Source organism: Psammomys obesus, unplaced genomic scaffold (genome assembly GCF_907164565.1).
Source record: "Psammomys obesus unplaced genomic scaffold, mPsaObe1.curated_primary_1811, whole genome shotgun sequence".
In the NCBI taxonomy this organism is placed as follows: Eukaryota; Metazoa; Chordata; class Mammalia; order Rodentia; family Muridae; genus Psammomys; species Psammomys obesus.
Window position 1 is genome coordinate 6808479 of NW_026596131.1, and position 27680 is coordinate 6836158.

The 27680-nt window shown below is 40.3% G+C and overlaps 1 protein-coding gene across 3 annotated transcripts; it reads left to right on the forward strand.

The window, feature by feature from the left end:
* On the forward strand, nucleotides 1-27680 carry Kcnj16 (potassium inwardly rectifying channel subfamily J member 16). 3 transcript variants are annotated; one of them, XM_055592270.1, is made up of 3 exons: nucleotides 1-157; nucleotides 16846-16904; nucleotides 24194-27680. In XM_055592270.1, the coding sequence occupies exon 3, from the start codon at nucleotides 24297-24299 to the stop codon at nucleotides 25554-25556; it is 1260 nt and encodes a 419-aa protein (XP_055448245.1). In that variant the 5' UTR covers nucleotides 1-157; nucleotides 16846-16904; nucleotides 24194-24296; the 3' UTR covers nucleotides 25557-27680. The 3 variants fall into 3 exon arrangements, with proteins under 3 accessions (XP_055448245.1, XP_055448244.1, XP_055448247.1); XM_055592269.1 differs by lacking the exon at nucleotides 16846-16904; XM_055592272.1 differs by lacking the exons at nucleotides 1-157; nucleotides 16846-16904 and adding an exon at nucleotides 23698-23760.

Sequence of the window (27680 nt, forward strand, 5' to 3'; positions counted from 1 at the left end):
GAGCAAGATTCTGCTGTGGAGTTTCTCATCTCCATGGTGGTTGGTCCTGACAGACTCAGAGGGTGAACTAGGAGAGCACAGAGAAAAGAGCATGCAATGTGTCTGCTGTAGTCGTGTTGAAGATGAAAAGCCCAAAGGGTCTGGCTCTGTAACAAAGGTAAGATCTTACTGTCATGTGCAAACTGATCCAAGCCTGGGTTACTTGCTTGCTCTTCTGTTCTCTTAAGCTCGTTCTTTCTGTGCAGAGGCCTTTGTTTTGGGTATCTGCCTCTGCTATGGCTATGTAATCATGCTTTATTGCTACAAGGTCTATAACTGGGGATTCTTTTTAGCCCTAGGGAGCGCTGAACCAAACAAACTAAGAATGCAAGTGCCATTACAGATTTCTTAAAGGGAAGTGACATTCAGAGAAAGAGACTAAAAGGGGAGCGAATATTGCTACTATTTATTGATGTGGCTGGTGGTGGAAGATGTGACTCTTTAATTTCCTGTTCAAACAGGCATTCATAAAACAAAGCTATGCTGTACGAATTTGTCACCCTTTCATTGCCTCCAAGTGACAACAAAGGGACAGGATGGACTTAAAGCTGAGATGAGTCATGTTTTTCTGCAGTGATTTTTGTCATAATCACATCTTCATAACTAAAACTAAGGGCACAGAGTATCATTGAAATGCATGTAAAAAAAAAATAGCTACTAAAATATCTTTGGTGAGGAGTAATCCTCCAGCCCCCAAACATGGGATATACTTTTGGGATAAGAACATCAGCAGGCTTTTACATTTTTAATGTTTATCTTCTTAATTATTTTATTTCAATTTTTATATCTGAGTGTTGCTATGGAGTAAATAGCAGCTGAACTATCTCATTTCTATAAGTTTTCATTTCACTAGTAGAAAAGAGAAAAGACACAATCAGAATAGAGTTTGACTGCCTGAAAATTCTATTATAAATAGGTGCAGGATCATAGATTTGGCCATAAGTGTCTTAGTTATACAGAACATGAATCTTTGCCTTTCAGAAATTCCCTTTCTCTCCTTGATTGCTGTTGAGTCTTCAAGTCACTCTGAGAACCCAGAGGAAGCCGAGACAGTGTCTGCAGAGCTAATTGAAGCTTCCCATCCAGTCAGCATTGCCAACTTATCAGCAGTGACCTTTCCAAGTTTTTTTAGTTTCTCAACACCTCCTTCAGAAAAGCCTTTAAAAGTGGATTATCCCTAGATAATCTCTGTTGATACAGTACCTGGTACCTGAACTACATGGAGATAATTGCTATTAGAATTTTTGAAAGGAGGGAAGTTTTGATGTAAAGAGTCACTTGATTTAATAGCTAAACTCAGAGTTATATTCCAACAAATGGCTCAGATCCAAGGAACATACTTTGTTTTGTATTTGAAAAAGTATCAGCTAATAGTAATGATGTAATGGGGATGGTGGAACAGGAAAAAAAATGTAGTTCTAACAATATGTCTGTCTGTCTGTCTATCTATCTATCTATCTATCTATCTATCTATCTATCTATCTATCTATCTATCTATCGACTTTGCCTGGCATGGTAGTGCACTCCTGTAATTCCAGAAATCTGGGAGGCAGAGGCAGGAGGATCACTGTGAGTTCGAGGCCAGCCTGGTCTACAAAGTGAGTCCAAGACAACCAAGGTTACACAGAGAAACCCTGTCTTGAAAAAGACAAAAGAAAAGAAAAGAAAATATCAACTTTGATATGCTGCTGCCATGGATTTTGCTCTTTGGTAGCTGTCTTCCATCCCTGGGCCTCACTCTGCTGATGAGCCCAGTCTCTGCGGCTAGTGATGCCACTGAGGTCAGCAATGGTATGTAGGGATGGGCTGGCATGAGGAAGAAACAGGGTCAGGTGCACTCAGAGCTGGACACATTTTCTTCTGTGTAATGATGTAAGAAAGATTAACCATTTTGTATTTTGATCTTTTAAGTTGGGCCACATCAAACCATCCGCTATTGGGTGAATCTGCCCCAGTGCCTTCTTCTTCTATGCTTGTCATGTGGCTGTCTCGTATCAACCCTTGTTTTTACTCTTAGTGTACGATTTACAAACATTGACAGGACCTCCACAAGGACCTCCACAAGGCTATTGTGTTTAATTTTTATAATTACCTCTTTTTAAGGGGTACAATAATTGGTGTGGGTTACATGAAGTGACTGATTGTGATGTGATTCAAATGGGGAATCAGTCTGTTTGTTAAAATTAGCTCTGAATAACTAAAGTAAAGGCAATGTTTGATTTGACAAATGATGTATCTGGTGTGTGAGATGATATGAACATGACAGATTCCTCATAGGGCACAGATATATGAAAACAGAACCTTGTTTATTTACAAGAGGCAGTAAGCCTAACCTCATAGGGGATCAGGGGCACCTGGAGTTCACAAGCTACTGGCCTATAATCATCTGTGGTTTTGAGCATTTCCTATGGCATTATGTTTGTTTTATCCTGTTTTAATGCAGTCTCGTTATACAGCTGCAACTGAACTAGAACCCAGAAGGTGGACCCCATTGGCTTTTAACTGTTAGCAATCCTCCTGCCTTTGTTTCCCAAGTAATGAGAGAGTTAGCATGTGCTACCATATATAGCTCCCTAAGTTTCCCTTAACAGTTGCTCAGACAATCCCTCATCACATGTGAACTCCTTCTCTTCCTATTTTTGATTTGTTTTTAAGGTTTGAGCTACAGGCAGATCACAAAATAAAAAGGAAAACAAGTCAACTAAGCTGTGAAAGTCAACACTGATCAAAAGCAAAGATAGCATCCAGACATGAAAGGGAATGCTACTTCCTGTTGATATGACAGCAAGGTTCATAATTCTCCTTTTAAATCAGAAGATTCAAGATCCCAATACAAAGATGGAGTCTTTGTGATAGTGTTTTATTTTTAATCCTCTTGAACAGCTGTTTACCATTGTTCATCCCTTAATGCTGGAGTAAATAGTGCCTGCTTGGGAAGGAAAACTTTTAGCATCTTACTGTTAAAAGAGAACTTCAGAGTTACCTAGCCCAACTCCTTAACAAATGCAGGAAATTCCTCCACAAATCCTTTGGTTACACAAATTTCAAACAAATAGTCCCAGCATGGTATCTATTGTTAAAAATATCAGTGACAAAACATTGTTGTTGATATGGGTATTAAATCTGTAACCTTATAAATTCAGTAGGCAGTTCTTAGTCAGACTAGCATCAGAAAACAGAGCCTCTGTGTCTGTTGCATAAATACATGGACTTGCCATTTTTACATGTAAGGTGCCAGATCCTTGGAGCAGATGGTATTTTTTTCTTTTTTTTAATTAATTTATTTTTTATTGATTACAGTTTATTCACTTTGTATTCCAGCTACAGCCCCCTCCCTTATCTCTTCCCAATCCCACCCTCCCTTCCTCATGTCCTCCCATTCCCCTCCCCAAGTCAATTGGTAAGGGAGGTCCTCCTCTCCTTCCCTCTTATCCTAGCCTATCAGGTCTCATCAGGACTGGCTGCATTGTCTTCCTCTGTGGCCTGGTAAGGCTGCTCCCCACTCAGGGGGAGGTGATCAAAGAACTAGCCACTGAGTTCATGTCAGAGACAGTTCCTGTTCCCATTTCTAGGGAACTCACTTGGAGACTGAGCTGCCATGGGCTACATCTGTGCAGGTATTCTAGGTTATATCCATTCATAGTCCTTGTTTGGAGTATCAGTCTCAGAAAAGACCCATTTGCCCAGATGTTTTGTTTCTGTTGCTCTTCTTGTGGAGCTCCTTGTATCTCCCCCTTCTTTCATAAGATTCCTGCACTCTGCCCAGAGTTTGGCTACGAGTCTCAGCCTCTGCTTTGATACCTTGCTGGGTAGAGTCTTTATTATCTCAGAAAATCTGTATCACCAAGTACCAAGTTTAGTTAATACTTGTTGAGTGATTTTTTTTCCTGAGAAACTATAAGGAAAGGCCTCATGTGCCTCCATAGATCATCCTCAGACCAAAAGAAGAATTACTTTCAAGTCTACAACAGTGAGCCTATGAGATTTTGTACTTACTTATAGGAATATGGGCAACTCAAAAGGCAGCTACACTACTGAGAGGCACTTTGAGTAACTCCACCAGAAAATCCCATCCCAATCAATTATGATTATTTGAATTTGAAGGAGGAGAGAGGCTTCTGTTCCATCTGTAGGGAATGTTAATAACTGTGACCGTATGAGGTTCTCTTGTGGGTGATTACAGACACTCAGCTCTAAGACAGCGATATGCATGTCCAACCTAGAAAAAGCTGTTTCACTATGATATTTGATAAAGATTTTCAATACAACAGTGTATATCTTTAATAGTTTCTTCTTCACTAATTCTTGTATTATATCCCACTTTTCATCTTTACCATTATGTAGACCTGTCTTAAAGAACACAATACCCTCAACAGACCTTCACATCTAAAATATTTCCACTTAGGCAACTTTTTATTATTATTTTCACTGGACCTTTGGTGTGGAACAAAAACTGTTTTTTTTTGTTTGTTTGTTTTTTTTTTTTTTTTGGTTTTTGGGTTTTTTTTTCTTTCTATTTTTGTTGAAGAGTTGCCTTGAATTTTCTGGGAAAGATGTTTTTCGTCCATTTGCCGTTGTTCATGTCTCACAGTTTGTTTGTTCCACGTCTGGGCTGAACTCAGATGCGCTCTTACAGACCAGTTTCTTTAATTCTCCTGCTTGTGACCTCCTCCAGTCCCTGCAGCTGAAGTCATTAAATATCACATATGATCTTCCCACCTCTAGGTTCTGAGGTAGGATCTCCCCTAGATTCTTATCAGCAAGGCTCTCTAGCATACCACTCAGGATCAAACCAACATTCCTTGCAGCTAATTGTGTCTTGAATCTATCCCTAAATTATAAGAATGATGTCTCAAAACAAATTAACCACAATTTTGCCTCCAACCACTCCTTAGCTCATAACAGCTTAAGACCGTAGTGACGTCACAGATGGATGAGTGTGTCTCAGTGGTAAACTCCTTCATAGCACAGACCTTAAGTGATGGAACGAGAGGAGTTCTTCATACACCTTTTCTCATGATAGTTGCTGTTGATGCTGGAAAGTCTACCAAGCTAGTTAAGCATCATTTTTGTATCTGGGAAAGGGAATGATATTGATGCCTGGTTCTCAGGGTTATTGGAAAAATTAAGCATGTTCCTGACACTGACAAAGAAGGCCCTCTGATTTGAGATCACACTTCTATAATCCCATTTCCCATATCTAATGATTCCAGTTACAATATTATTAGCACAATGCCAGACCTTTATTACTTTTTTTAATGCTCAGGCTGGCATCAGATTCATAATTCTTCTACCTCCCAAACACTGGATTACAGGTGTGAACCTCCACACCTCACTCAGTCTTGAGTCTTTATAACTAGGACTGTTTCACACATGAGAGCAAAACGAAGAATGAATCAATGCCAAGATAGTTTGAATGCATGCAGGAGGAAACTGTATCCTTGTTGCTTCCCTCAGGATACTTGATGACATCATCCACACAGAATTGTGTTTCCCACTGTGTTCATACATTTTGGCTGACTTCCAAAGGATGTCCAGACACAAGAAGACTTGCCTTTCATCCAATCATTGAGTGGGTAATCTCACATATGAAAACACTGTCCACCAAAAGGATGACCTTTTGGTGATAATGGTTCTCTTGGGACTGGACTTCCTTTGGTCTCTTGCCACTAGAGGCTTAAGACTCTTTTTTTTTTTAAATTTAATTTTATTTTTATTAATTACAGTTTATTTATTTTGTATTCCAGCTGCAGCTCCTTCCCCTTGTTCCTCCCAACTCCACTCTCCTTCCCTCTTCTTCTCATATGCCCCTCCTCCAGTCCAATGATAGGGGAGGTCCTCCTCCCCTTCCATCTGACCATAGTCTATCAGGTCTCATCAGGACTAGCTTCATTGTCTTCTTCTGTGGACTGGTAAGGCTGCACCCCCCTCAGGTGGAGGTGATCAAAAAGCCAGCCCCTGAGTTCATGTCAGAGACAGTTCCTGTTCCCATTACTACACACAAGGCTTAAGGTTTTTAATGTTTTGATTCACTCAAGGTTTTCGGGCTAACAGAAACTCAATGTACATGTGTAAACTGGTGTAGTTGTTATAGTTCAGGTAAGTTGAAATATTTTTCATCAACCTGGTTACCCAGAGATAGGAGAACAGAATAAAAATCTGCTTAATTCTAGAAACTAGGCTTAGTCTTTACCGACCAAAGATTGACAGTCTCAGAGTATGGAACTGATCTCTTTGCACCATTTTTGTCTCATTACAGAGAATTGGATTGTGATCCTGGTTTTTTTGTTTGTTTATTTGGTTGGTTAGTTTTGGCATACTCCAGTACATGGCTTCATTTTCTTTCGTAGCTAGTTAATTGGTAACACATAAAACATTTATAGATAATATAAAACATAATTAGCAGGGCCTGGTGGTGCCTACCTTTAATCCAAGCACTTGGGAAGCAGAGACAGGTGGATCTTTGTGAGTCCAAGGCCAACCTGGTCTATATAATGAATTTAAGGACAGCCAGGGCTACATAGCAATGTTTCAAAAAAGAACAAAACAAGAACAATAACCAGCAACAGAAGATAGAATTAACAGGTGTGAGTCTCATAAGTGAGAGCTACTTGTGCTAGTCACACCTCTGGGTAGTACTACAGGGATGGAGCTATAAATTCTGTGCCCACTCTGGGCAGGACTTTGTAAAGTTGGTCCACAGTTTCTAGTACTGGCTTCACTAGCTGTGTTCTGTCCAACAACAGAGGAAGCAGAGGAATAGATAACCTGCTGTATGTGTACACGCTGGAATATTTACGGCCATAGAGAAGAATGAAGCTATGTGTTCATTGCAGAAAACGTACACAGTGAATCCAACTAGAGATCATCATATTAAGCAAATTACGCTAGTCTCAGACTGATATATATTTTTTCATATGTGGCTTCTAGTCTTTATATAGATACATAAATCATATATACATATATATTATTAATAAAACTGTCTAGGTGAACAAAAGGACAAAAAAGGAGATTTAGAAAAAGAGGGGAAGAAAGGGAGTGATGGGATGGTATGTCAGAGGATTTGCTCAGTGTATGTTATGTATGTGTGCAAAATTCTCCCTATCAGACCTAGTACATGTACAACAAATGTAAACAAGAAAAACTTTGTAACTTCGAAAAGGAGATTTATTGAAATTTGCCTTGTATGATTATCACTAGGAAGGAGGAGTAAGTGGCTAGGTACTGAAAGCATGGAGAAGAGGACAGTTTTCCTAAAAGCAGAAACAAGGAACCCATTGATGAATTTTGCTTGGCATCAATAATAACCTGCAAGGCTGTATCACACTGTGACATTGTACCTTTTGACATCCTGGCCATCCTTGCTTATGTAGTTATTTGATTAGTGCTATTACAAGGAATTGGGAGTAAAATCTACTCAGGGAAAGGAGGAAGGCGGCATGTCCACAGATAGGCAAGACCAAAGGTTCCAAGGTGTTGTTTCCATATAAAGTAATATTCTTTGCTTCAAAGCAGAGGAGGCCCTTCTCTGGAAAAGAGGAGGAGACCTGCTTTGCTCTATGGAGTAGATAGACCCATGCTGTTGCCATGTTTTTGCAGCTCTGGAAGAGAGACCTGGGATCCAAGTGGAAATCCCAGAGGCTGAGGGAGTAATAGACTCAGCTTTATAGTTCTCGGCTTTCAAAAGATTTTAGTGCCATTTAGCCAAATGTGAATGAATAAAAGCACAAATATTTTCTTAGCCTGTTATGTGTCCTTTAAAAAATGTTTGTGGATGTGGGAGCTGGCATGAGAACCCTCGAAACTGGCTGAAATTCTGCCTTGGAGAGCTGGTTTCTAATTGTGTGTGTGTGTGTGTGTGTGTGTGTGTGTGTGTGTGTGTGTGGTCTCACACATGCTAGGCAAGTACCCTACTCTTGAGCTTTCCTTCAACCTTTCAATTTTTTTTCTAATTAATGTCTCCAGTTTGCTACTACAGGAAAGTTGCAAGAGATGCAGGAACAGAAAATGCCAATGAAGTTTTACATCTCAGGAACAATATCAAAACAGTATCTCTTCCTCGGTTCCCAAATTATATGAATGAAAAACAAACAAACAAACAAACAAAAGAGTGTACTGAGCATATACTTCAATTGCATTCCTCAAGAGAATTCCTAGACATATCAGTAAATTAATTTCTTGCAAATAACATTTATCATATGTGGATGTAAAATGACATTTTGGCTCAGTGATAGCAAAATTAAAGTTTATTTCCAAAGAAAATACTTGGTCAATCTCTGTGTCTTCTCCAGGTAACCACAAAATAAAGGCAGGGCTATAGTTAAAAATCATTGTTACTAATCACTAATACATTAGTAGAAAAATGTTACAGAAGTTTCAAAATACATTCACCATATTGCTATGTTATGTAAATCCTCCGTTAATAAAAAGTTTTGAATGGCATGTTGGAAATGCATTTATATGAGTCAAGTATGATACAATTTTTTATAGGTAACTGCCTGCTGAACAAGCTATACTTAGTAATTAAAGTCTGAATTCCTAAATTGCTTTTTGTTCACCAATCTACATCCAAAGTCTTTTATCTGATCATTGATTGCAGGGAATAAAAAGCCAGTCTGGAAAACCTTTCAGATACAGCAATACGGTGTTCTTTATAAATGCAATTCTATATCTCATTTTGTTTCTTTTACAGTTTATCTGTGTTTGGCCATAACCGCTGTCATTAGCCAAGGAAGCAGCATTAGCCACACAAGCATATTGTTAGGCTGCATGTTGGAGTCGTGAGTGCTGGAAAGATCTCAGGCACAGCCACCTTTCTTTTGCCTGAGCCCTATCCTCAGTCACTTTGATACTATTCTCTCCAGAAGATCTGTCTTCTGAGATGGCTGTGTGAATAAAATATCTCACACATATCAAAGATGAGTTTCTTAAAGGCAAAAAGAATTGTCCCAATCCTTAGTCCAAATCATCACAGATACAGTGGACTATTGATCACATCGAATATACATAAAACCATTTTTTTTTAACATCACTCTAGGCATCAGTATATTTGGCTGCGACATGGAGACACTAAAGAGAACGTTTTACTCCTTTACAAGGAGATATAACTCAAAAGTGCCTTAGACTGACTGTCTAGGTGACACCAAAATGAATATTTTATTTAGCCTGAGAAACAAAGGGACTAAGACATATATCACTTGCCTTTCTAAGTATCACTGGTTTGGGATGTCACTGTACAGACATTCATGAATAATGAATTAAGACCTCCCAAATCAGGTCAGGCTGGGTAAATCTATAGTATCATCATGGGAACAAAATTTTGACAAGAAGAGAAAGCATAGAAAATCAGATTCATGAAAATTCAAGGGTCCCTCAACTGCATTTTAGTCTTACCATCTACCTACATCATCTGTCAACTACCCAATGGCCATGCTTCCCACCTAAGGAGTCCCGAGAATGCACACGCTGATAGAAAGCTAATCCCACTTGCTAGCAGCATGCAGCATGTGGCATGCTTAAGAGCCTATGCATCTGAATCATCCTAGGAGGCTATCTTGTCTCCTATTCTAAGGTCTTCTTAATTTTCTGTGTCCATGGCGGAAATGGGAATTGAGCCAACAAACGATAATTGTTGCTTCATTTTCTTCCCCAATAAAGATGTTCCGAGTTTTCATTTTGACAGCTTAAAACAGAAACTGAATCATTTAAAGGTCAGGGAAGTTGTAGACACTATCCAGGGAGTTCCGAGTCTACAAGCATAACACATCTGTGAGTTCACTGATTCCCGGCAGATGCAATAGACTAATAAATAGCCTTCACGTTGCCAGAGGACAGTTCACAGGCCCTCATCACAAATGAGAAAACAGTAACAGAGACACAGGGGTTGGGTTTCTGCTGGAATGCCATTAATACTGAACTGAGAAGGTCAAAAGTCGTGGCACATATGCGTTCCATAAGTTACGTTTGTTTGGGAATGCACAGTTAGGTCTAATCAAAGTAGCTTTCAAATAAAACTGTCTGGAATCTATTATAGGTCAGTCATAGGCAACCTGGCATTGGAACCACAATGAAGAGTATTTTGTTATCCTTGGGGGAAGAAGTGTGTGCTGGGTATCACATGATTTCTATTCTTAGTGATGCAAATTCTTCTGGGCAGATCCGTCACATCTTTCTAACTAACCTGAAGGTCAAGACAATTAGATGTGAGAGCAAATGTTTAAACAAGTCTTGGAAGTTTTCATCTTATGAGTCACAGCAGGTATGCTCACACAAATTCCACTTCATGCTCGTCTCATAAAAGCTTACGCTTGAAGGTGGCGATGTTCTACAAGAGATGATCCTGATTCATGGTCTTTGATTCACTTGAAGTGATTGTAGCTATGATCCCGGCTGTTAACCCTTTACTAAATTCCATGTCCTTCAAAAATAGGCTTCAGAGCACGGTTTCATTTCATGCTCAGAGCAGTGCTTTTCCCAAAGGTTCAGATGAGTAAGCGCCAGCTTATAGAGGTCATTTGCTTGTAGAAAAATACAAAATCCAAACAAGGAAACAAAGAAACAAATTCAATTCTGCACATCCCAATCTAGTCTAAAAATGCCAAGTCTTCCAGTGAGCCATCAAATATTTGAACTCAAATTCTTATCTTTCCACATCTAGTCTCAGGAAAAGAAAATTAAGAAAAGCAGACAGACTGCAGTCTTGAGGGTATATAAGAATCTCTTGGTAGCATGAAAGCACCACGAGGAAGCTAAAACAATCCCAGAATCTGCAAGTGTCATGTCCCCTTCTGGGATTTTAAAAGCATGCTGTTAGAGGACTACACATTCAAACACACTGCAGTGCCAGCTTGGGTGTGGGTTTGTGCATGAGCAGAACACATTAAGATACATTCACTATGAACTGGCTAATCTCAGCTACTTAGGCAAAAGCACATCCTATTAATGCTTTGTATCACCCTTTCCCTTTCCTATTTCTTTGGGATCTCAAAGTCTGTTCTTATAGACCATGACACTACACAATGATAGAGTTTTTAAATATTTCTTTCAAAGATAAAAGAAAGATTCTGAAAACAGACTTGGCTCTGTTAATCTAAGAATTGGAGGTGTTAGCAGTTTAATATGGTCTGGAATGGGAAGGGCAGAAAAGTCGGTCCTAAAAGGGGCACTTCCGTGACTCCTTAGAATCAACGCTGCTTTGTGTAGCCCTGATAGATTACCTACAGTTTCCTCGGGTTCCCCGGTTGTTCTCAGTGGCCAGATCTGATCAGCTCCCTCTTTCCCCAACCTCTGTGTTTCAAAGGAGGTCTGGTTTTACTTAGAGGAATTAAATGTCACTATATTTGTTTCTGTGAATTGTTCCAGCCAAAATTACCGCATCCATGTCTGACTTTAGATGTCTGTAAGCCTGTCTGCTTCTCTGGGCTATTTATAGCTGCCTTTTTAAAAGGTCTAATAAATGCTTGTATATTGCTATTGGTTTGTTTTCTCTTTGCGGAGCCTCAGAATTGGCAGGTTTCTAAGTCTGAACTGAAAATACCTGGATTTCTTTTCGCAAAAGATGTGTGTACCGTAAACATGTATTCTCTCTCACGGTGTGTGTGAGTGTGTGTAGCGTGCTGTATGTGCATATGTTTGGTAGAGTAGGGGAGCAGGGCATCTGGTGTCTTGATATATCGCTCTGCCTCATTCCACTGAGTCAGGGTTTCTCGCTGCATCTGGATCTGGGATGGTGGCCAGCAAGCCCCAGCAATCTTCCAGTCTCTGCTCCCTTGCCACAGTGCTAGGGTCAAAGGTGCACTGAAATGTTTCAGGCTGTTTTCATGGGTTCTGGTGTTTGAACTCGGATCCTCAGGTCATCTCTGTAGCCACCTATTTTAAAGTTCAAGACATGTAAACATGCAAATAACAAGTAGAAGAAAAAGGAGAATGAGAAATCACGCTAAACCGATAGAGGAACAATTCACGTTTTTTGCTGTATTATATCACACCTGCCCTGTACTTAAATGTAATTAAACTTTAAAATTACATTGTTCAAACTGTCTTTCTAATCATGTTTTTATTTGTGCCAAATCATATGTTACATGTTTTCCCGTATAACCTTTAAGTTTACAGAATAAACCTGATTATGCTAACTACCTATACAAACCTACATGCTTATTAGATGGTCTCATAAAAACCAAAAGTCACCATAAGCAGCTTTCTCTTTGGGTGTGCTGTTTGTGCCCATCCATGATAAAGTTTTAGAGTAAAATTTTTCAGTAGAATTGCTAGATCAGTTCAAGTTTCTGTAATTTAGATTTGTATTATTATTTTTTAATTTTTAAAGACCAAAATATAATTACATAATTTTCCTCCTTCCCTTTTCTCCCTCCAATCCTTCCCATATACCCCTTCTATTTGCTTCCTTTTAAAATCATGGTTGATATATATATGTATCATATAACATATATCATATATATATATAATCTGCTATACCCATTTGATATTGCTTGTGAGCATGTTTTCTGGGTTTGAACTCGTCATTTTAGGATCACCAACTAGGAGGCTCATCCCCAGAGAATATCAGAGTATCCCATTCTCCAATGGTGTAGAATATTTTCTTATGTAGGTAGCTGACTTTCAGAAACAGTTCCAGTTACATAAATGTACTCGTTTCAATGTGTACATTTGGATATATCTCTAAAATAAATATTTGATAATTTACACTGGTACTGGGAGTGACCCATTTCTAAAAATGCACTATTTAGACCAATTTAAACAACTTTTACTTCTCAGTTTTATTTATTTACTTATTTAGAAACAAACCAGCCAGAGAACAGCATGTCTTCAAACTTTCTGTGTGACGGTGTATAACCTTGAACTTCTGAATCTCCTGGTGAGAGAACAGGCAGATAGCAGGAGCAGAGGTGTGACCCTCCATACCATGTTGTATGATGTGGGGACTGAACCCAGGGCCCCCTGCATGGTGGGCAGGAACTCTGCCAATCGAAAGACACCACTGGTCTAAGGCAAACACATTTTTGTACCAAGTATAATTTTTGAAATTTCATATGTCTAGAAAATACTTGTCACACAGTTGCTCTAAGTTGCATAGTATTACACTAAGGCCTACAGTTGGTCCAAAGAAATTTTGTGTCCATATTGATGAGGTGTTGAGTATTTTAGGCTTATATGTTCTTTGGTAAGAAATACTGTCTTCCTAACATTTGCTCATTCAGTCCAGCAAGCTCCAATTGATGAGTGCAGGCAGGCTACACATTGTGCTAGCTATAGTGAGTACAGGAGTGAAAGTGTGAACCTGGTCTTGTCCTCGGGTAGCTTTCAGTCTTTTCCATGACGTGATCCAGTCAACAATCCAATCATGCAGTTAGGACAGGTTTGGGGAATATATTATGTGTACTGGTCAACTCAGGAAGGGTAAATGTCTTACTCCACTCAAAAACACAGGGAGTCCAGAGGTCTATAAGTGAGGAGCCAGAGTGTGTCATTAGATGTGTGACCGGTAAATTCAGAAAACGTTTTCCTAGGTCCTGTGTGGATGTCTAGTGTACTGTCCTGGCAAAGGAGTTTCTCTTCCTGAAGAATGGAACTCTTGGAGAAGAATCAATAACTACTAATTCTATTAGTGTTTTGGGAGTGACACCTCCTAAGCTTCTGTGGAGTATGTGTGGCCATTGGAATGGGCATTACAGACAGTTGTGAACTGCCATGTGGGTGCTGGGAATTGAACCCAGGTCTTTTAGGAAGAGCAGACAGTGCTCTTAACCACCGAGTCATCTTTCCAGCCCCCGAGTATGTGTGGCCATAGACAATACTGACACTGTTCTCTGTGTTCCAATCTGAGGGTCAGATCCCCATATGAGTGAAAAAGAAGCTGTGGGGCGAAGAAGATGACTCAGTCGGCATGAAGAACTCTGTTGAGATCCTCAGCACTCAGGAAAGCTGGAAGTGGCAGTAGTTACCTGAACTCTAGCCCTAGTGAAGGGGTATGCAGAGAGTTTTCAGACAGAAGGTCTCTGGCCGGCACCCCAAGTTCCATCACATAAGTGGGGAAATGGTTAAGAAGGCATCCCACCTGCACAGTTGAGTACACACACACACACACACACACACACACACACACACACTGCCACCTATGACACTACACCCACACATAAGAAAAACTAAAGATGCAGGAAAGAGCTCATTCTGTTGAGGAACAGTGAGAGATGGGTAGAGGTCAGAAAGCAGTACTCTGAGTGCTGCAGAGATTATGCAAAACACTCCTATTTAAGCCAACACTGGCTGGTTTTGATTTCCCTTTGTACAAGAGAATAAAGCAGGGAAGAGACAAAACAGGAAGACTTATCAGGAGGCTTTTACTGTGGTCCACCAAAGACACTGTCCATTGACGATAGGATGATTTTGACAAGAGGAGCAAACCGTGAGAGAAATAATTCCAATAAACTGGGACCTGGTGACAGTTTTAATGACGCTAAGAAAACTGATTAGACTACATTCTTGCAAACAGAAGATATTTTCGTGTGCTTTAAATTGATTTTTTTTTTTAATGTTCTGCTGTTCAAGCAACAAAAATTGTTACTGGTTGCTACGAAGATAAAAAAAAAAAACTAATGAAAAAATTCAGCTTAGAGAATCGAAGAGTGTTCACAATGTGAAGGAAGTCCCAGCAGAAAGAAGCAAAAGACATAGCAAGATGGAATGTCTGAGACTGTCTCCTAAGAAGTGAGAGCTATACCCTTCTTGAACACTTCCTTAGTTCCACCGCACCACTGGCCTCTGGACCCCTGGAGTGGCCTTAAATAACAGAACTCACAATCTTTATGTAATTTCTTTAATTACATAAAGTAACAGAAGTAGAGAGTTCTGCTACATCTCTCGATTCTTCTTTCAAATCCCTCTCTTTCTCTCTCTCACACACACACAAACACACATAGAGGTATTTCTTACATCATTGGGTCATAGAGCCAATGATGAGGGTTTTCTTCTTCCTGAGGTGGGGGGTATGTTTTATTCTTTTTTAGATCACTCTAATTCATCTTTCATCATAGATAACTTAAACATCTACATCAATTGGGCTAGATAAGTATTCAGTATGATTAGCTATTGGAGTGTAGATATTTATTCAGGATAGGAAATTACAATAAAACTAGAGAATACCCATGGTGTGAATGAGTTTTATTTTTTATTCATGGAAACCTTTTGAGATACAGAAAGTGCTACTCTCAAAATTCATACAATGAGTTCAATAAGCTTAAAAATATTTGTAAGGTGATGATATCACTTTGCTAACATGTGGTAAAAACACACATAGATACAAGTCTTTGATTCTCATGCTCCTGTCCTTTATGCACTTTATTAATTACAGTTATTCACTTTGCATCCCACCTGAAGCCCCCCTCTTACCCTTCCAATCCTACTCTCCCTCCTTCTTCTCCACCCATGGCCCTCCCCCATGGGTGGACCCCCAGTCCACTGATACTGGAGGTCCTCCTCCCCTTCCATCTGATCCTAGTCTATCAAGTCTCATCAGTACTGGCTGCATTGTCTTCCTCTGTGGCCAGGTAAGGCTGCTCCCCCTCAGGGGGAGGTGATAAAAACGTCAGCCACTGAGTTCATGTCAGAGAACTAGGGAACCCAGTTGGACACTGAGTGCCATGGGCTACATCTGTGCAGGGGTTCTAGGTTATCTCCATGAATGGACCTTGGTTGGGGTGTCAGTCTCAGAAAAGACCCCTGTGCCCAGATTTTTTGGTTCTGTTGCTCTCCTTGTGGAGCGCCTGTCCCCTCCAGATAGATATTTCTATCTTCCCCTTCTTTCATAAGATTCCCTGCACTCTACCCAAAGTTTGGTTATGAGTCTCAGCATCTGCTTTGATACCCTGCAGGGTAAAGTCTTTCAGAGGCCCTCTGTGGTAGGCTCCTGTCCTGTTCCCTGTTTTCTCCCTCTTCTGATGTCCATCCTCTTTGCCTTTCTGAATGGGGATTGAGAATCTTAACCAGTGTCCTCCTTCTTGATTAGCTTCTTTAGGTGTACAGATTTTACTATGTTTATCCTATATTATATGTCTAATATCTACTTGTGAGTGAGTATATACCCTGCCTTACACACTCTTATGCATGCTCAGATTGCTGTTTTGGACTGTGCCCACAACAGCAGGAGGTTTTATTTCATGTTTAAAATGTTCCCTGGAAGAAAGAAGCAAGAGATGTGTTAAAGGGCAGGTGTTATATAAGCCAGGTGAGAGAAAGCAAAAGCCTGAGTTCAGTGGTAAAATGCAGATGAGTTCCTGTGATGTTGAGTTCCTGTGAGAACCAGCTCTTCAAATTAGTGTAGAACAATCAGCCAAATTGCCCTTATTAATAGTGGGAGCCTTAACAACCAGATAGTGACTATGTCTTAGACAACAAAATAGAATGAAAAGCCAGGTCTGCTTGGAAGCATTTTGCCTGAGGCAAAAAGTAAAGAGCACTGAACCTGACAGGCAGGTTCTGAATCAAACCCATTCTGGTGGCCCGTGTCACACACTAACTTTCCCTTTTGCTTCTGTTCCTACTGCACGTGACATATATTGTTTGTTTTCCCTAGAAGAAATTAGTAACATAGATTATCTCCTTAATCACTGACATGGTTATTTGAAGTGAAACTCACAAACGTAACCTCCACACAAGTAGGAGGCTGTCCTCCGATAATCAGAAGTGACTGGACATTGTATATAGTAGAAGTCACTTGAACAGAATGAGAAATCATAGGAGAACTGTTTTCATTCCTCATATACAACAAATATTTTAATTTGTCTTTTAAAGGGGCATTTGATCTTCTCACAACTGGCTTTCGTACCAACCTCAATCCAGATCAAACTGAGGTATGAGCAACTCAGGCTAGCATCCAACCAAGTCAGGGGTGGGCTAGTGTCCAATCAAGACAGAGGTTGGCTAGCGTCCAAAGAAGGCAGGAATGGGCTAGCATCCAATGGAGACAGAGATGGGCTGGCATCCAACCAAGACAGGGATGGGCAAGCTTGTTGTGAAGATAAGACTAAGAGAAATCACCAAACCCTGTCTACCCAAACAGGTACTCTAGACGGCAAAGAAGCACAGGATTGCCTTGTGAATGTCTTAGGATGTTGAGTTTGCCGAGCTTGGGAATTCTTGCTTCTTTTTGGTTGAATTCCCCTTCACCCCAAAAAGTAACAATAAAATTGAGATGGATGAGCACGTGTCTGTGCATGTGCTCACGCATGTATGTATATATGTATGTATGTAGAAAAAGACATAAGTAACCTTTCATATGAGATAGCTGTTATGAAAAAAAAGCCACCTGTTTTCTGGGCTTTCAGGAGCTAGTAGAAGGTCAGAGAAGCAACTTAGATGGCTTAGGGGTAAGGACAGAGGTGCTATCCCTGAATTGACCCAAAGTTATTGACTGATTACCATGTAAGGTTTGCTACTGTCATGCCAGTGGGGGATTATTTTCTGAAAGAGTGAAAACAAGCGTTCTGACATTTCACAGTAAGAAAAGAACCTTCACCCAATAAAGACTCAAGCAAGGATTACTGAGCTGTAACTCTTTACCTGTAATAGTAGATGGCGGCTCTGCACCCATTATTTCATCTAAGCCTCAGAGTGATACAGTGATACAGGCCATATTCTCTCATGTCACAAATGAATACATTAGGTTTCAGAGAAGTAGCTTATGCAAGATGTTCTTGGAGTTGGAACTAGACCTTGAACTAGTCTGTCTGAGAACTTAGTGTACACGTGTGCTGTGCAGAAACCATATGAAGATATTACAGAGGTTAGACAATTCTGCTCTATCACTCCATATTTATTCTCTATTCAGGACAGAATCTCTTGGGCAACCTGTGGCTCCCATGATTCTCCCATCTCTGTCCAACATAGAGATGTGGTTATAGGAATGTGTATGGACATGTTCAACTTTTTAATGTGACCTCTGGCCGCTGAGATCAGTTCATTATACTTGTATAATAGTCAGGAATTATAGTCAGCCATCTCATCTCTTCAGCTTCAAAAATACCTTTTAGACATCCTTATTACCATAACTTTATTTTTAATTTAGATTAATTGTAATTATAAATCATTTTTACTTTAATTTGTATTTTAAAGACATGTTCTCATTATATGTGGCAAAGCTGTGGAATTTCAACATGTGTATGGGATCTGTAAAAAGCAATCTATTTTTGATAATGTTCACATCAAGAAAACTGAGAAACATATTCTAGTCTTAAACTTTGCACTTGTTTATAAAGCAGCAAGGCAGTTGGGTGGAGGACACAGCTCAGCGACTGTGCACATCTACTGTGCAAGCCTGATGACCGAGTTCCATCCCTGGAACATGTGCAAAAAGCCAAGTGTGGAAGCAGCAACTGTAATCCCAGCACTCTTAGAGCAAACTGAGAAGTGGGGACAAGAGAATTACGGGAAACTCTAGACAGGAGTCATAACCATAGCCAAAAGCCCAAGAAAAACCCTGCCTCAAAATGAGGTGGCTGGATAGAACCATGCCTGAAAATTATCTTCTGACCTCAACGCACTATGGCATGTGTACGCAGGTACACTCAATACACATATACTCAGAATAAAGTACGGAGTTATCAACTATAATTCAGTTGTGGTTGTCACAGAAGGACAAATTGGGAACGAAACAGGACCTCAGGTAAACGTCCTCACAGGTTCTGTTAAGGCCAAGTTCTCTGCCCCACATTCTGGGCTGCTTGCTTGCTCCTAACAAACTGTAGCCCCCTTATTGATCTTTATTTTTTAAACTGTATTTAGTACGAGGAAACATAAGGATCTTGCAAAGGAAAACAGCAGGCACCCTCCCGCTTCCAACTCAGTCCCCTGTAACTGCTGTGAGCCAGAGCTGAAAGTCTTAGATGAAAGTCGGCTGCTACAAAGAAAACAGGAGAATGAAACAAATGCATCCTCAAAGAGAAACTATTTGAGACTGGAGCTGAGGGGATTTAGGGAAAGAGGTATAGAGCTTATTAGGTTCTAGGTAAAGCATAAATTTTAGTTACTGAATACAGAGGGTGTCTGCATACCTTACAAGAATCAGGAAAGATACAATTGAGGCACCAATCCAAGGCAAAGAGTGATGGCACAGGTTTTGAATAAAACAGCAAAATACATCCTTTATTTTGAGGTCTAATTCAAAACCCCACTCCCTCTTCCTTTGACCAGAGCCCATCTCTACCCTCACAATTGCTCCCACTGAGTTTATTATTCACCACCCTGCCTTCCCCACTTTTCTTCACAAAAGAGGCTATTTTCAAGGCAATGAGCTTGCAGAGGAATGAAGCCATTCTTTCTCCTCTTTGACCTACCAACTCTCACATTTCCATCAAAACTTATCTTATTTAATGGTTGCCAGGAGGGTAACTTGATTACTGATGACTTCAGTGTCAACTGCCTCAGATCCTTTATATGGGGAAGAAAGTGCTTGTTAACCTCAGAAGCCACTGGTTTCAATAATTGGATTTCACCAAAAAGTATTTTAGGACATTTTAGTGTGTGTGTGTGTGTGTGTGTGTGTGTGTGTGTGTGGGTGCACACTGAATTATGCAAGAGAGATAACAAATATGTTTATGATAAGTAGGCGGTAGAGGCAAGATTGCATTTTAGCATCTATGAGACACAAGGTTGCAAGCTCCAAGTCATTGTGTTGTACTCTCAACCTGCTGTGGATAAACATATTTTTGAAGACCTGATTGCAAAAGTGGTTCACCTGGTAAACAGTTAAATATTGGGAAGATGTGGTTGAGTGGAAGAAAAAAAAATGTTTTAGTGTTACTCATGGAGAAACAAGAACAAAGAAGGAGCTGTTCATGTGTTTTCTTTCTAAATGTCCCCTCCTCTGTCTACTGCCTATTCAAAATGGAGTAGTAAAAGGTGCTGCCTTGAATCCATGCAAAAAAGCATTAAAACATCAGTCTAAAAACAGAGCTCAGTCAAAATGGGTTAAAAGTTTTTTTTTTTTTTTTTTTTTTCAGTGTCTACTCTTGCTATAATTAGCAAGATACTAGAAAAGTATCTATCAGGAATAGAAGTGCTGAACAGGCCTTAGCTACTTTGTGGGTTCTTTCTTCCAACCTTCTCCACACCTTTTCTTCTTCCCTTTCAACCCCTCTAACACTAGATATGAGAGAAACAAAGATAGAGAGGAAAGGAACAAGATCCCTAAATAAAATCAGGGGTCAGAAAGGGGATAATGATATCATTAGACTACTTCCTGCTGACGAGGGGTGTCAAGTTCCTTGGACAAGTTTGGTCTTCACCATCAGGACATCTAATTTCTTCTTCTTGTTGTTTCTTCTTTGCACACAACTACTTAACAAGCAACCGACAGCAACCAACAACCAACCAACAACCAGTCACACCTCTTGGGGACATAGCATTTATATACTCTGTGAAAAGTCCCAAGAATTCCAAATGTCACACAATCTCAGAAACTATCTGCAGCTGGCAAAATCACGACTCTGCTAGAGCATGAGAAAAATCATAGTCAGCTGCTGGGAAACAGCCCCATATCCCACACCTGGGGCTGGAAAACATTCTTACAATATTTATGTGTGTGTGTGTGTGTGTGTGTGTTAAGAGATCAAAACTCCAGAATTTTCAGTACAGAGTCCTTTCCCCAATTCTCTGTCTTCTCCCTCCCCATGGACCCTCAGTTATCTCCACAAATTGAAATAAAGTGAAATACCTCTTTAATTTTCTAAATACCTTTGGATGGAATTATTTTATTTTATATGTATGAGTCAATTTCCTGTCTGTATATCTGGGCACCATGTGCCTCTCTGGTGCTTGTGGAAGTCGGAAGAGGAGAGAATTCCCTAGAACTGGAGTTACAGAGGTTGAGAGCTACCTACCATGCAGTGCTGGGAAATTGAACCAGGGTCCTCTGGAAGAGCCGCCCCTGTTCTTAACCTCTGATGTGTTTCCCCAGCCACAACCTTTGGATGTTTTAATAAACTCTAATAATGTTTTAAGGACTCATCGTTCTGATTGTGAATGGTCCACTTTGTTTTAAGCGCAGCTCGAGAAAGAGCTACGCCTGAGTTGAGGAGTCAGCGTGCCTCTGTTAACTATCACTGGTAAAACGGGCCTTTCTCAATCTGACCTTCATATGTCCTAATTTTATAATACTTTATCTAGCCCTCTTTCTAGAGGGCAATCTGCAAGGTAAATGCTCAAGTCGGGAGATTGCAACCGCGTCCTCCTGATGGAACTAGTGGTGACAAGACGATTACGAGAACACCGAAGCAATTTAAAATTATTTCTTACCTTTATTTGCGTGCCTGTGTATGTGATGTGGTGTGTGGAGGTTGGAGGACAACTTGCAGAAGTCAGTGCTTTTCTTCCACTGTTGTGTATCCCGGGGATTCAGTCACATAGTTAGTGTTGTTGGCAAGCACCCTTTCTTCCTGAGCCATCCTCACTGGTCAATGTATGGCAGTTTGAAAGGCTCAATTTTCATCCTGAGGAATACATATTTAAAAAAAAAAAAAAAGAATTCCTATGAACTCACAAGCATTTGAAAAAGTTCTCAAGTTAACACAACACACTCACCAGGAGATGGATACATGCTTATTTTATTTAACTATTTTGACAAAAGGGCCTCCACCAACCCCTCCATTTAGTGTGTAGGCTCAGATGAGGGCTGTACACAGCTGAATGAGGTTGTTCTGCTCTGGCTATCATTTATCATTTATACTGCAGATATCTGCTTCAGAGCATGTCTCACTGACATGTTTAAAGAATATATATATATATATATATATATATATAAAGCATGGGAACCTAAACAGAATCCGAATGCTTTTCTCTGGATAAGTTAAACTCTGTGGTTGCAATAATCAACCCTATCAGAAAACTGGAGAGTTTGGGGCAGAATTCTCAGTCATAACTTGAATCTCTGACCCTATTAATAGCACTCAGCAACAAATTTTCCACATACTCCAATTTACTTGCTTATAACTTGTATTAATTGCCAATTAATAGCCTGATTATCCTGTTTTGGGAGGTGTTTTGAAAGTGGCTTGTGTTTAATAGCTCCTAGCACCACTGGAATCCAATTGGATGCCAACTGAACACTTTTTCAAATAAAACCGTTTTCTCCCTTTTGGATGCTAAAGAGAACAGAGACACACAAGTAGCTCTTGATTTGTGATTTTTTTTTTTAACTCTCAGCCTCCCCTGGTGTTAAGTAGTTCTCCTTAAGAAACTTCCTTGGTTGAAAAAGCATATAAAAAGAAAATGATTCTACCTCTGCATCTATTCTTTAGTTTGAAAACATCTTTCTTTCTTTTTTTTTCCCCCCTAAGCTTGTGCCTATGGTTAGTATAAAGTAAAGAATGAACAATACTACAGGGCTTCTATTTTGGAGTCATTTAATTAGACATTAATTAGACAGATACCTCTGATGACCAATAAACAGATATTAGAGATAACGTTCGGGGGAATATTTTATTTTCTACATTCCTATCAGCATTTTGGGAGATCTAGGGCATTTCATGAAATTATTCAAACATCTTTCCTTTAACAAGGCCAAGAATTGTCCAGAGAGAAGAAGAAGCCACTAAAACAGAGCTGGAGGATGGCCACAGACATTTGTGGAGCAAGAGGGGGGGAGGGGAAGGAGAAGGGGAGAGGTGAGGAAGGGAGAGAGAGTTTGAGAGAGCAGGGAGAGAGAGAGAAAGAGGGAGAGAGGGAGAGCCAAGATACTTTACAGGGCTTTTGGCCATAAGCACAGTCCATCCTTGTGAGTGGTCCTCTAGACAAAGAGTTCTTTGTAAAGTGGGCCTGATCCCTGGAGAGAGAGAGAAAATGATTCTTTCTAGCTGGAGAGTGTTAACTCTTTCTTCTCTTCTGCACTGGGAAAGGTGGTAGGTCCGAAGTGATTAATTGCCTAATCAATTTTAGAGAGTAATATTTAACAATATGGCAGTTTTCCTGTGACTGAGTGGGATGGTAAGATCTCAATGCCTGTTTCTCCCTATATTCCCTTGCTTCAGTCTGGCATGAATGGATCATGTCAAAGACATAGTCCAGTAACTACTGAACCATTAAACATGCTGATTTCATTACATAGAAAAAGCTGAGGAGTATTTTTATAATCACATTTTTAAAGTTTACTTTCAAACTTGAATGTCTTTAGATGTGGATGCCCCCAAATGAGAGGTGGATGTTCTGCTTGGCAATTAGTTTTGCCCAGGGAAGGCTACATGTGCATCAGAGAAAACACTCAGAGCTAAGGGGTGGGAGTTGGGGGGGTTCTATTGACTGGCAGTATGCTCCCTTTAAGAATGAAATAAGCTTAGCAACGTTGGCAGAATTTCTGTTTCTATTCAGAGGAAAAGAGAAGAACTGTTAGTGTCAACAAAACAAACAAACAAACAAACAAAACAAAACAAAAAACCCCCAAAGCTAGAAGGATGGATGGAGGCTGTGAGACAGAAAGAGAACAACTTTACACCCATTAAGGACAGCCCACCTGGGAGTGGTTTGAGCTCCTCTGGGGTTTAGAAAGCTTTCTTTTCCAATCAAAGCTAAGGGTGGAGCTAGGAGAAAAGGGGTTTAATGTGAAGTGGATGTCAGTATTAGTTCTGCTCCGTTTTGGGAAGCAGACAAGAAGAAAAACCCAAGTGGGATGGAGAAGAAGCCAGAGTGAGGGGCTGCCTACTCCATTAGATACCAAAGGTATAAACGGTTTGTTGTTCTGAGTTTAGTAGTTGGGAATCTTGTAATTGGATCCTACTTCATCTCTGTGTATTATAGATTGCCTTGTTTTCTCATGCAAGAAAATGTGTCAGTATAAAACTACTGCTCTATCAGGTGAAAAAGGTTTGTGAGGTACCATTTCAGGGTAATCAGTGTTTACTCAAACACTGTGTATACATAAAAATCTTATTTTCTCTAATGGCATATTTTATACCTGTAATGACAGAGCTGCTTTCTATATCCAAATGTTGAATCAATACTTAATGTCTCCATGGTTCAAATGAAGTTGTTGTTACTTTAGATAGCACAAAATTGCTCCCAATTTGTCAAACTGCTGTCAAGATGGAAATTGGAATCTAAAGCTAAAATGTTGTTTAATTTTCTTTTTCTTTTGTTCTCTATTTTATTTTAGGCTTTAACTAAAAATTTAAAATAAAAAGCACAAAATTTAGAATACACCTAGGAGTATTAACTGATATAAAAGTCCCCTGGATGCCCTAAAGGACCAAGAAAGAATGAGTTACTACGGAAGTAGCTACCGAATGTTCAATGTGGACTCCAAATATCCAGGCTATCCCCCAGAGCATGCTGTAGCTGAGAAAAGAAGAGCAAGGAGGCGCCTGCTCCACAAAGATGGAAGCTGTAATGTGTACTTTAAACACATTTTCGGGGAATGGGGGAGCTACATGGTCGACATTTTCACCACTCTTGTGGATACCAAGTGGCGCCATATGTTTGTAATATTTTCTTTGTCTTACATTCTCTCCTGGTTGATATTTGGCTCCATATTTTGGCTCATAGCCTTTCATCACGGAGACCTATTAAATGATCCAGACATCACGCCTTGTGTTGACAATGTGCATTCATTTACGGCAGCGTTTTTATTCTCCCTTGAGACCCAAACCACCATAGGGTATGGTTACCGCTGTGTCACAGAAGAATGCTCTGTGGCCGTGCTGACAGTGATCCTTCAGTCCATCTTAAGTTGCATCATAAATACCTTCATCATTGGAGCAGCCTTGGCAAAGATGGCAACTGCCCGGAAGAGAGCCCAGACCATCCGCTTCAGCTATTTCGCCCTCATCGGTATGAGAGATGGGAAGCTTTGCCTCATGTGGCGCATAGGAGACTTCCGACCAAACCATGTGGTTGAGGGCACAGTGAGAGCCCAGCTTCTCCGCTATTCAGAAGACAGTGAAGGGCGGATGACTATGGCATTTAAAGATCTCAAGCTCGTCAATGACCAGATAATCCTCGTAACCCCAGTGACAATCGTCCACGAAATTGACCATGAGAGTCCTCTGTATGCCCTTGACCGCAAGGCAGTAGCCAAAGATAATTTTGAGATTTTGGTGACATTTATCTATACTGGTGATTCTACTGGGACATCCCACCAATCCAGAAGTTCCTACGTCCCCAGAGAAATTCTCTGGGGCCATAGGTTTAATGATGTATTGGAAGTGAAGAGAAAGTACTACAAGGTGAACTGCTTGCAGTTTGAAGGAAGCGTGGAGGTCTATGCGCCCTTCTGCAGTGCCAAACAACTGGACTGGAAAGATCAACAACTCAACAACCTGGAGAAAACATCCCCTGCACGGGGATCCTGCACCTCTGATACCAATGTCAGGAGGAGGTCATTCAGCGCAGTAGCCATTGTAAGCAGCTGTGAGAACCCAGAGGAAACCACCACTTCCCCACCAGATGAGGACAAGGAAGTCCCTTACCAGAAAGCTCTCTTGACTTTAAACAGGATCTCCATGGAATCCCAGATGTAGCCCTCTTCTCTGCCTCTTACCTAGAGGCATGAAGCTGTAAGCATGATTTTTAACAAAATGTTAGGTCTGTTCTTTGCAGCAGGAACAGAAAGTAGAGCAGGTGAGGTTTGGTAAGTGATCGTCTGAAAATTCCGTAGTTTTCTAATATTAAAATTTGGTTTCGGTAGCAAAGTTTGTATTGGGAAAATCAATTAAGAAGCTTAATTGATTACAATTGGTCTCATGATTGCATACACTTGTGTCTTCTCCTGAAGGTGAAATATTTAGGAGTGGGAGAAAAGAGGCTAAAATAAAAAAATAGAGAAACAAGTAAGCTAAATATTGACATTTATAAAATAATTATGGAATAGAAACTTATCACGATATCTCTTCACCTAAGCACCACAGATGAGATATGCCTCAGCTCAGAAACATTGAGACAAGTAAGCAAAATCAAGCGTGGTCTGAGTTACCCTATTTGTGTCTCATAAATTGACAATGCCATCAAGTCACAGATTCCTTTACTTGCCTAAATTGTTACTACTGAGTGCAGAACCATGTGCCAGAAGAAAAGGGGACATCATTACTTAAAGAAGTATTTCTCTCTTAAATACCTTGGTTCAACCAAACAAATGGGGGACAGAAGTGAGGCAGGGCCTGCGTGTGTGCTCCATGGAGAAGTCTCCTGTGCTCACACTCCCACTGTCCGTAAGCATTTATAGAAAGGCAGGAACACAGGGGCTGGATGCAGGCGTGAGCGACAGCTGTATGTATCCTCAGACCTGTGGAGAACAGATGCTCTTGGCTGCTGGTCCAGAGAGGATACCGTGTGGGCTGAGAGGAATTCAAAGAGATAAAGCCCTTTCTGAAGGCAGGGGCCAGTGTGTGTGTGTGTGTGTGTGTGTGTGTGTGTGTGTGCGCGCGCGCGTGTGTTGGCTTGAGATTTGGGGTATGGACACTTTTGTGAAACAATGTAATGAAGTTGATTTGATTGTGTACTAGGGAGATAAACTGAATAAATAGTATAGGAATGCCTACATTTTAGAACTGGAGATAAATGTGCATTTTCTGTTTTCATGTTAAGGGATTAAGTTAACTCCTGATTAGTTGTAGCATGAACCCGGTCTCATACACAGTAAGCTTTATAAACTGAAGAATTGTTAGCTATGGCTCGGCATCATTTCTGTATTTTTTCCACTGTTGCTGAGTTAGGAATGACTATATGATACAGCTGTTGTTTGATTTAAACACACACACACACACACACACACACACACACACACATGCATGCACGCACACATCCTTACTTAAATTTACTCTAATAAATAGAATGAACTGAATCACACAGTTCAAAATTGCCAAGCTAAGTAAAACAAATCTGTATTTTCTGTCATTTTCTTTTTTCCTCCTCTCCCTTTCTTTCTTTGCCTCTCCCTGTTACCCAGGATCAATATAAAATACAGTGTACCTCTTCAAATGCAAATGTGTAAATAAAGCTTTCTTAGCTGCTGTTTTAGAAATAAGAGATCAGTTCAAGGGGGCAAGTTAAAAACTGCCTTGAAACAGTATCTGAGACCTAGGTCATGTTTAACCTGCACTGCTCAGGAGTGGGGACTATTATCTAACCCATACACCATGTATTTATACACCCACACATTCTTGCATGCATGTGCAAACAGAGAGAGAGAGAGAGAGACAGAGACAGATAGACAGAGACACAGAGAGAGACACAGAAACAGATAGAGGCACATACAGAGAATTTGGATTTCATAGCAGCAACTACTTGTCTAAATTAGAATATTACTATTTCCAAGCCTGAGAATTATCAGCATAACAAAGCTTTCCTCACCAATTTGAATTTGTCTCCCTAGAAGGCAGGTACATGCTTCCTTTGCAGTCCTCCCATGGGGATTGCCTTGACAAGAGCATAATGGGAGGGGAGCTGGGATCATCCATGTCTGAGTAAGCACATTCTGGTGCACTATGTGTTCAAACACAGAGTGGAATGTATGGTCGGCATTCGCGTGTCCCATGCATCTCTAATCTTCTGTTCAGATTTATAAGATGCTCTGAAAACCCCCAATGACTTACTTAATAAAGATCATAATAGAGTGACGCAAAACACTGTGTCCATCTCTCTGAACC

What these genes read in the sequence shown, in the direction of transcription:
- Kcnj16 (XM_055592270.1), top strand. Translation starts at nt 24,297, where the DNA reads ATGAGTTACTACGGAAGTAGCTACCGAATGTTCAATGTGGACTCCAAA.